This window comes from Homalodisca vitripennis, chromosome 2 (assembly GCF_021130785.1).
Source record: "Homalodisca vitripennis isolate AUS2020 chromosome 2, UT_GWSS_2.1, whole genome shotgun sequence".
Classification (NCBI taxonomy): domain Eukaryota; kingdom Metazoa; phylum Arthropoda; class Insecta; order Hemiptera; family Cicadellidae; genus Homalodisca; species Homalodisca vitripennis.
In genome coordinates, this window is record NC_060208.1 from 163,670,001 (window position 1) to 163,681,336 (window position 11,336).

The window sequence follows — 11,336 nt, forward strand, 5'->3', positions numbered from 1 at the left end:
TTTACTAACGTTTTTCACTGAGCGTTTTCGTTAAAATCAGGGGGACGGCTCGATTACTCCACTGATCGTTGGCCCAACGACCCTCCTGGAAGAAATGTAATTTTTACAGAGGGTCGTTGGCCCAACGACCCATTTTACAAACATGTAGAGGTTCGATTACTCCACTGGTTCGTTGGCTCAACGACCCTATTTGTTTCATTTCTGTAAATTGTAAATAAAGGGTCGTTGGTCCAACGAACCTTATATGTTTTATTTACTGGTATAGGTTCGTTGGGCCAACGATCAGTGGTGTAATTGGACCATGAATTAATATTAAGCAAAATTATTTAAAGGGGGTCGTTGGGCCAACGAACCTAAGTGAAATGAATCGTACGATGTTCAAAAGAGGGCCGATTACACCACCAGGCGTTGGCCCAACGACCCACGCCGCTACATTAGCTCATTTCAGCGGCCAGAGGGTCGATTAGTCCACTACTTCATTCTCCTTCTCCTTATAAGTCCCCTTGCAAGGCAATGTTTTACTTTTTTAGCACTCCAGTTAATATGTCGTTTTAGTGTTGTTCTCGAGATACTAATGTATGTAGAAAATATGTCATAAACTGATAAAGTAACCACATATATATTAAATACTAAAAATCAAATATATACATATTAGTAGGAGTATGTACTATTATATTAGTATTAGTACCCACAAATGCTATTATGAGATGACATTTTGTTTTTATCATTACCTGTTTAATATTTATATAACAAGGTTGATAAAAAGTATAAGTGGTTTCATATTTAACCAAATATTATATTATTAAATTTCGTTGATAGTTATATTTTGCATGGTTAATAAGAAGTCGGTAAAATGTATTGAAATCCCGTAAACGTTGTTAGATGCATATGTTTTACAAGTTTAGGAATAATTATAATAGTAATATCATATAACATCTTAAAAACTATTTCAAACCCGATTATTTTTCATAATAAAATGTATCGAGAATTATTTTGCATTTAAAAAACCTATTATTGTAAGATTTCTCAGGGTCCATAATCCTTAATATCATGTGAAAATTAATAATTGTTAAACAGTTATAACTACATTTAGAAGCGTTATTTACATATTTTATGGTGTTTGACATTTGACCACAGGTTATTAACATATTATTACACAAGAATGCAATTTTTTTAAACGAACGTTATGTGTAGTTCGATAGATGAACCACTTTCACTTAAAGATATTTGTAATAATTTTAATTTGCAATCTTAAATCTTTGGAGTCAAAAAATTATAAAATACAAACAGCATAACAAGACACACAATGGAAAAATATAACTCAAGATTTATACATAAAAGAAGAAAATATAGTATTTGTCGATTACTACATTGCTGTGACATAAAATATAATTAAGGTTGACTGAGGTTTTTGGGTAGGACGTTATGGTGTTAGCTGAATTATTCAATTAATTAAATTTAAATAATTTTCAATAAGATGGATATTCTTTTGAAATAAATTATAATGAATTAACTTTTATAAACTATATCTGGACTCCTCCTTCATACAAACACTTATTCATTGATATAGAAAATAATTATGCAATAAATCTACACTATAACGATGTGTTATTGTTTTGGCCACAATAAATCGATACTGGAAATATATGAGATAAAATCTAAATAAAAATATATTTTAAATGATCAAGAATTAGTGCAGAATGTTTATACCAGTTTATTCATAAAAATATTTCTATGAAATATAAATATTTTATATTTTGCTTACGATACTTTGATAAATTTACTTTCACGCATACAAAACAATCAGGTAATACAGTTTATATTTGTTAAGCCTGACCATTATTTGGAAGCAATGAAGTATATAAATTTATTTTAAACATAGGTCTGTGGTAAAAGAGAATTGGATACAAGCAAAATATAAACATCAACTGTGATGTGTGTAAACTGTTGATGGTTTTTGAAATATCAAGCAATGAGAATAACAACATAATAACAGGGTATAAGCAATTTAAAAAATATTACAGATTTTAAAAGAAAACTTAATTTTAAATTTAAGAATTATATCAGATTATTGGTTTTAATATCATACACATTGTATATTTCTGACTATTACATTTTTAAACTCGATTTAATATTAAATCTGCTCAAATCAACAGTTAGACCAGTGTTGTATTTTAAATTAATGAATCGCTGATTTAGTTTTTATATACAAAATTATGTAATATATAGTTCTTTTAAAAGCTTTAATTCATAAACTGGCATCAACTGGAGAAAAGATTGCAATGCATATATAAAATTGTAATACTAATCTTAGAAATGAAATGATAGACGTTAATTTTTATGGAGAGGCTGGTCTCTTTCGAATCCTTATTCTGCTCTTCCTTATGTGCCATTGGGCCTTTACGAGGATCTTAACAAAGATTATAAGGGAAGAGTCAATACAGTACAAGACCCACAGACTGGTTTAAAATCTTACTTCAGTGTATCTTGCCATTTGAAAATAGGTGTCGGTTTTGTTTTGAATTTTGTTAGAAACTAAGGATTTCAGGGGCTGACGAAGCCAAACGTATTTTTTTGTAATTACGACATCTATCAACGGCAATCACTGATTTCAATTGTTATTCAAGACAATTATATGATTCAAAATATAGCAATGGAATGTTTTCAAACAATTGAAGTGGTTGTGAAGTTCCAGACTTTGTGCTTGAGATTGGACGAATGAAGGGAAAGAATTTTCAAAGCAGCCATAGTTTAGGTTATTGATCTAAAATTATTATTATTCCCTCGTTCCCGGAAGCCAGCTTATCCGTGTGGCCTTACACTTACTTCCTGGTCTCTGTGCTGTTGTCTTGTCTTCTAAATCAATATGCTCTTCTTCGTTTGATTGACAGAACATGTCGTCATTATAATTTATTGGTGACTAGGGAAATACGAGTACTTCAGTTTCCTCGATAAACAGTTCCGTGAACTCGTGCACAAACGTGATGGAAATGTTAAAAAACATCGAGATTTTTGTATTAATTTTGTGCCTTAAAAATAGTTATGTGTTTTAATTTGTAATCAATTATATTAACAAATTTTGCTTATAAAAATATTTTTTTCTTTTTCATAGTGGTTTCTCATACGATAAATATATAAACATGTTTCCTAACGCTCAGGCAAATACCATGGCATGCATCATCGAACCAATGTCCCTTAAGCAAAATTTCAAGTCAATAGGTAAGTTAATCCTCACAAACATTTATGCACCCACTCCATTGCCATGCAGAGGAAGTTGTCCGAAAAACATTTATGATCTTGAACTATGCCCCTTATCTCCAAGGGAAAGGGGATTAAATAATTATCGTGATTTATCCCAAGGCATCTCCATGTCAAGATTTTTTTAAATCCATGGGTCCCTAAATCCTCTAGGATTGTCGTAAAGAAATGTGGAGTTGGCCCTAGAACTTCGTATCTGTAGTTCAACATTTGGACCATGTCAGGGTTGGTTAAAATCTAAGGATCAGAACACCGTCCAGCAGTATTGTTCGAATATAGATTTAGTTAGAGGGATTTACTATACTTGAAATAAGAAATAGGTTTATGATGATATATTATGTGACAATAGTTCCACATAGTTCGGTGCCTCGTAACGAGGGTTGTTGTTATTATAAAGACAGTTTACTTTGTAATATTTTGAACAGTCTATCAGTTATACTCAATAAATACACATCTCGTTAACCTTACGAGTTCTTCATTATACAAGTTTTATTATTTAATAGGCATCAACCTTTTCCAGATCAGAAGGTTAAGTATTCAGATCAAGTCGAGGTCACCAATATAGGAAAAGGTTTGGTTGATTTCTATTAAATAACAAAACTTGTATATAAGTGCTAACGAGATGTGAATACAATTGATAGACTGTTCAAAATCTTACAATTTAGACAAAAAACTGTCTTAATAATAGCAACCCTCGTTGCTAGTCACTGAACTATGTGAAAATAAGGTAAACGGACTATAGGTCCACGTCATAACACTGCCGGAAGCATTTCTTACCTACTTCTTAACTGCAAGAAACTTAAAATAAATATTCACATTACGGATGTACCGGTAAACAGATGATTGTAGGATCCATAAGCAGTTTCAATACAGTTAAAAACACTATTTACCAAGAAATATTTACACAATTTTATTTGAAATTTATTTACACTTTTTCTATTTACAAATATGCTACTTACAATTTCACTCCCGTGAGATCGCAAATTGTCAGTCATTGTAACTACTACACACAATAGCTAACCAGGTAACACTACTAATATTTACAACCACAAAATAAAATAATGAAGAAGAATCCAGCATACAATGGTACGATTGCACTAAAGCATAAAGAATTAACAACAATAGATCGAGTCACCTGATAATGTCACGTGACAATTACGAAATAAAAATGCATAGACCTCAAAAATAAAAATTATATTCATATTAAATATCTAAAAATATACCAGGGAATAAAAAAACATAAAACTTTAATCATTTGATGTCGTATTTTTTTAAGAAAATTACGAATATCAAGGCGGCAATATATTGCCGCCTGGCGCTTTTTGCGTATGTCACCGACGGCAATATATTGCCACCTGGCACTTTTCAGACACGATCGATATATTGCCGCCTGGCCCGGAAAGGGTTAAGAATGTCTGTAACGATTATAGTGGTCTTTGCTTTATTGAATATGTTTTCGCTCCGACTAGGAGAACAACGATTAAAATATCGTAAGAATGCACAGAAAAATCAGGTAAAGAGAACAAGACATTTATATAATAGTATAAGAGCCTGTTAACTTTAGTCAATTGTCCTGTGTAAACATTGTTTTATAGTAGCACAATCATAAATTACCTTAAATTTAGTCGTGAAAGCATAGAGTAAGCTTAAAAATAACAACACTTCTTATTTAAACACTTTTTGCGACCACTGTTGAGCACAAGTAAGACAAATATTTAGATAAGAAAACTAAAAGTGTTATTACAAATCTACTTTTAACTGTACACTTTAGTAAATATTGAGTATGCATGATGAGTACTGTATGCATACATCAAAGGAATGTACTATATAACTGTTATATAGTTATAAAACGCATAGTTTATTTGACTTTTGACAGAAGTAGGCTTCTCAGAAGTTTGTATGTACCTTGTTCAAGAAAACAAAGCAATATTAACTAGGGCTTTTTTATTAACTAAACACCAAATTTTAAAACTTTTAATGCTTAACGGTTTATTTTAAAGGGGAATAAAACTAATAGGGTTTAAGAATAAATTTAAGAATTTGGAGCGTTCGAATTTCTTATAACTGCTAGTAATTAAACATGTTATCTCCTGTCGTTCCGGGATCACTATTTGAAATAACGTTAAATTTTTTCGCAGCGGGATATAGAGATGAATAGCAATTGGAAGTTTGAATGAAACTAGACACATTTTTTAGCCGTTCATCGAATTCCTGTTTGAGTGATATTTACAACGTATCGTTAGCGGCATCAGGTCACTATTATGTAAGTTAGTATGTCTGTGTAGGAAGATGTTTTGTTTACTGTTTGGATTATATGCCAAGAGCCACTATTTAAGGCAATAAAATATTTTGTCTTCGTATCTATTTAACTTAATTTGGTACAACTTTAAAATTGATATATTAGATATGAACTAAATTGTTATTTTAACTATTAACAATGTTAATAAAACAATAAACCATCCATTTCAATTAACGTGTACTACGAGTAACGTGTCTACTGGTATGTACAGTATTATACAAACGATGGTCCAATATAAGGAATAACTAATACAAACTTACTGTAGATGTTTATGATTCATTAGGACAATGCCAAATTAATCAGAGAGTAATATAATGCTATATGGAATTCGTTAAGATATAATCCCGTTAAGATATGTGGTAGCTTGAGTAAACTGTTGTTAATATTCACTGCTTTAGCAGTACGCTGTGCGAATGTAGTGGAAGCATCACTGACTAGAATAAAGAATAAGTGCAGGTAGAAAAACTAATGCACGGCCAGGTCAGTTTTGAAAAGAAGGACAGTTAGTCCACAGGTGTCGGCGTGGACTAACTGTCCTACCCTGCAGAAAAGTGACGTCAGCCACCCTCGTCAAACTGGGCGTGGACGTACAGTCCTACAATCTGAAAATAAGGCGACATGTATATTATTTTTTATATTACATATTTCCATTGTACTTTGCACCTGCAGCTCCGCTCTTCCCTCCACGTTTTACTACATTTCAAGAGCCCGACAACCCTAAATATAATCAAAAACACACCAAGAGTAGTGGTGTTCTTAATAGATGTTTCTCTACATCTACTTAAGTGAAATTTCAAATATAATTTGAAAAATACAATTTAGAGCAAAACTAGATGCTCAAAGATTAATTTTTATAGTAATTTGTTTAAACAATGAAAAAACCTAGATAAAGAATTTGATAAACATTGCAATTTATATTCTGAAAAACAAAATACCACATCGACCATATAAATGCATTCACTGTAGTTGTAATCCGAGGTCAAAACCCCCAGGCGTTCCACTATAAAGTCTGTTTGTGGAATGAAAGATTGAGAAATCAAGTTTGAGACAAGTCAAGTGCCTATTTTCCATTCAATTTTTGCTCCATGTTAAATATAGAGCCCCGGAAGAGCAGGCAGCATACACTAGCGTGTCCTCTTACGTGCGGGATGCTCGCATAATCAAGCAACATTAGATACCGTTAATAAAAATTACACAGAGTCGATAAAAAACCCTCAAAACTAGCCTAATGATTGATCAATCATCCGACTTGAGTAAAGGTTTAGACAAGTAGTAGTAATGGGGTTATAGAAGCGATGCGACAATATGGTTTTCGAGGCCACATCACGCCCAACTCCGAGCACAACACTAAAACTGTTGCCGTCTTCAATTTCACATAGAGGGTAACTACAAAGGTTTATTGTACTATATTCAATTTACCTAAGGTTTACGCTGACACTCTAAGTAATGTTTGATATGATAAAGGTTGAATTTTAAAGTGACACAAGCCTGTTTTATGTATTTTTTGGCTCGAATTATGTAAAGTAATTTATACACATTCTTGTAATTTTTTTCTTTGGCCACCCCTTAAAGCTGCCGTCCTCGGCGGCCGCCTAGTTTGCCTAATGGCCACGATTGATTCTCCTTCTGTACAGGTCCACTGCTTCACTGTCTAAGTCATACTGGACAATGATATAGAGTAAATGTAAATAATGTACACAAATTTGAAGGTTTTAAAAATTTCATAGAAGACTTCTCGATAGTTGATAAATAACCTTAAACACTAAAACACGAGCTATATGATTTGATAATATTTGATGTGTTGTGCAGTTTGCACCTCGTCGAAACGATGCTTACCCAATTAAATTCTTACAATGTATCGGTTTTTATGTGGGGAACTATCTTAAACAACAGATCTTAAACCGGAACAATATTGTGGCGGAGGGTAGCTTTCCACGGTTAGGCCGAAACAGTTGGTTATGACACCGGCCGTGTAAACCGAAGACCTAATCCGTTTACCACCTTTTATTATGTAAATTAACTGTAAAAGTAAACCACAGGGCTCAATGAAAACTGAATAAAATCATGTAAATGACTGCGACTTCATGTTACGGTCGATAGTTATCACTATTCTCCTCAGCCATCACAACGTACAAAGCTACGATGAAGACGCCAAAGAAAACGTTTACATCACATTAAAACTATTAATAATTATAAAAAGGTTTGTCACGGATACATCAATTCAAGTTTGCATGTTTCAACTTGGAAATAAACTGAAGAAGACCCCATCAAAAGAATAATGTTGAACTTATGGGAAATTAAAGCTCTAGTAGTACTGTACTTTCACAGTCGCATGTGTTATTTGAATTCTTTTTGCGATATCACTAATAAAATTGTATTTCTAATATATTACCACAAATTACACTATTCTACTTTTAACTAAGAGTCTAACAGCTGCATTACGTTTATAGATTACCTCATATAGAATACCCGGTATAGGATAATGTAATGCCTTCTCTCACATCCCATTAACAATCAATATTAGACCTACTTCTTCAGAGGCTTCTATTTTAAAGTTGGCAACATATTCTCAATTAAGCTTTAATGATTAATAGTTACCTTTAATATGTACTGTAAATGTAGTTTATATCCATCTGAAGAAATGTACCAGATACATGAAAATATTTAAATGCTTCAGAACATTATACATTGGCTTTTTGAAGAGAATTGGCCAGTTCTTTTACTTGTACATGTATATGTATATGATAAAAAATCGATACTAATGTAGTTTCAATAAAGATTAAATCACGCTTTTGCCGTTTATACAAATTTTATATAAACATATATTTGTTTAGTCACGTCAATGATGTAGAATAAATTATAACTAAAAATATATTACGTTTATATTAACCAATGTAATTTTTTCTGTACCGACAAAAAAATTAATAATGTACAAGTTACCTCATACCTGCATTTAATTAATATATAATTTATAATAACATTTATAGTTATATATATATTTATATTTTCATCAAATGTATTCACGCTCATAATGAAGATAAAATTACTACAGTGCAGGAGGAGCGGCTGCCATACCGCCTGCCCTTGTCCATAGTGGACTAATCGGTCAATGGAGTAATCGACCCTTTTCATTTGAAATGCAATGTTTTATTTGATCGGGTCGTTGGGCCAACGACCCAGTGGACTAATCGAACCTCTATAAATTATAAAACGGGCGTTGGCCCAACGAACAGTGGTGTAATCGAACCTGCATTCTACAATTTAACTTGTTACTCCAATAGGGTCGTTGGCCCAACGAACCATATACGTTATTAGTATTTGTAAGTAAATATTTTGATCGTTGGGCCAACGAACCTTGATTGTAAATTTACTGTTTAAATTGTAAATACGGTTCGTTGGGCCAACGACCCATTTTAGTTATGTTTTACTTTATGAAACAAATCAGTCCGATTACACCACTGATCGTTGGGCCAACGACCCTCTTATTTTAAACTAAACTAATGTTTGGGTCGTGGGCCAACGATCGGTGGAGTAATCGAACCGGACCCAAAATCAGATGTCATCCGATGCGCGGGCAGTGTACACGGCGCTCGCCGCAACCCGCCGTACTCACTGTGTATCAATATTGCAGCGCGACTTGAACGGCGCTCAGTGTTCCAAACTAGTAACCTGAGTGACCAATAAGATGTTTTAATAAATAGCCGTAAATATACCACTCTTTCCTAGGTAGTTACGGACGTCAAATGTATAAGTACTTAAGACTTCAAGATCTCGGTGCAAGTTTAAATAAACGATGACTTGTTTATGCTCAGCTATTTGGTCATTACATTATTGTTAGTTTCTGTTATTTCGAGTACACTAAGACATAATTTTTCGCGCTATTTTTCCTACAAGTATATCTCGGTAATATTACAAGTAATATTAAAGTACAAGTAATATTTTTCCTGAAATATTATAAAGTTGAATGATAAATATCATGATTAAATATGTTTTTATAGACTTATTGGTACATTCTAGTTTTAATTATTTAATTTCCTAAATATTAGGTCGCAATTTTGTGATAACGGTTAAGGAATTCTATTTATTTTTTAATGCTTTCATGCTTGGGGTGAAGAGAATATCAATAATATTTTTATCTCTTTCGACCTCTACCACATCTTGCACAGCTAACGATCAATATAGTTTTTAAGGGAAATTCTTCTACCGATTTCAAGCAAACCCGGGTTGTGTCCTTATATAGCCTACTGCATTAAGGAAATCTTAATTAAATGTATAAAGTAACCAATTTTAGGAACTTCTTGTTCTTGTTATTCACAAGTGATCTATATACGAGATACTTTCTAAGAGTAACAGAAATCACAATTATTATGTTATATGATTTATTTACACACATATATATATATATATATATATATATATATATATATATATATATATATATATCGGTTATTCGCGTATATATAGGTGATTGCGCTTTTACATGAAATTGTATGCAAATAACAAAATTAGTTGAGGAAACTACTATCAATAATTAACAGGATTGATATTCAAAGTTAGTCTAAGAATTAGAGGAATACTACCTATGTATTTTTTTGAAAACGAATTCGTTCAGATCGAACTTTCTAGAAACGATAATTAGCGTAAGTTATCCGCTACGCTGTAATACTAATGCATATCCGAATGCACAGAGCACATCGCGCCTTTTCTCATGGGAGCGACACAGGTGTAGGCCTATTTGTTAACATTATACTATTAAATACAATCAATCTGACTAGCTTTATAGGTTAACCTATAGAAAATGTATTGGGCTGACTCACCTGTTCGCCGAGTTTACCCCTAGTGAAGACAATTGGACCGGAGGGTCCTGCCAGAAGAGGTAACTTAGAGTTCAGAGGCTTCTTGTTCCACAGAGGCAGGCCATGGGGGAGATTCGCGCCCTTGGGCCGAGGAACCGAGGCCGCCAGGTCCCACTCTGGCCTCAAAGTCAGCATATCTGTGTACGTGAATTTGGAACTATTCATCGTCGACTTCTCGAGGACTTCATTCGAGACAACGATTATTTCTTATATATAACATTTAATTTCATAAAGAAGTTGTTTATAAACAAGTCCCCAATTTTGCAGTCTAACTAAATCAGCTGTTTAAGAAACACATGATCCGGTTTGACAAATCCAATGGCAATATGATTGAAATAAATAGGCACGAGTGGTGTTTATCTATATAAATAAATGATGTTCGTTTGTACGCGCATAAGTTGAAAAGGCTGGCCAGGTTAGACTATTTTATTGTAATATAAAAATCAAGATTGGGTAAATAACCCAATAGAAAAAGAAGAATAATTGGAAAATTCAGTCTTTTACAAAAAGACATATTTTACAGTACAATAAGTAGCGTAATATGACCGTGGCAGCAAACTTGCTTCATACTAATGTACGTGTTTTGTAGTATTCAAAATGTTCATTCAATCAAATGTTTTGATAAAATGTGTAGTAGTACCGGCTTATATTTTTCAGTTAAATATTTTCGAATTCTAAAAAACAGAAACAAGGTTGTTACCGAAAGAGCTTTAACAGCAGTGTAGGTAAAGTGAACAATTATATTCCATACTATGTCACAAGGAAACCAAGGAAACAGGCCCATTTACATTGCAAAGTCATAGCAAATTATGTAGCAGACATACAGTGGAATTGTTTCGAGAGTTGAGAAAACCTACAAATCCAGCCAACCTGTTTTGGAGTGATTATTGACACGATGATAATAAAATATAAATGTATATAAT

The 11,336-nt window shown here is 32.7% G+C and overlaps 1 protein-coding gene across 2 annotated transcripts in view; it reads right to left on the reverse strand.

Moving 5' to 3' along the window:
• LOC124354976 (fibrous sheath-interacting protein 2) overlaps positions 1-10,683 on the reverse strand; it is a 27,862-nt gene extending 17,179 nt beyond the window's left edge. The window contains exon 1 of one of the 2 annotated variants that reach the window (XM_046805815.1): positions 10,375-10,683. In XM_046805815.1, the coding sequence (XP_046661771.1) occupies positions 10,375-10,578 (204 nt within the window). In that variant the 5' untranslated portion in view covers positions 10,579-10,683. The remainder of the gene's footprint in view (positions 1-10,374) is intronic. The other variant, XM_046805814.1, reaches the window with a different exon arrangement.
• Between the last annotated feature and the right edge of the window lie 653 nt (positions 10,684-11,336).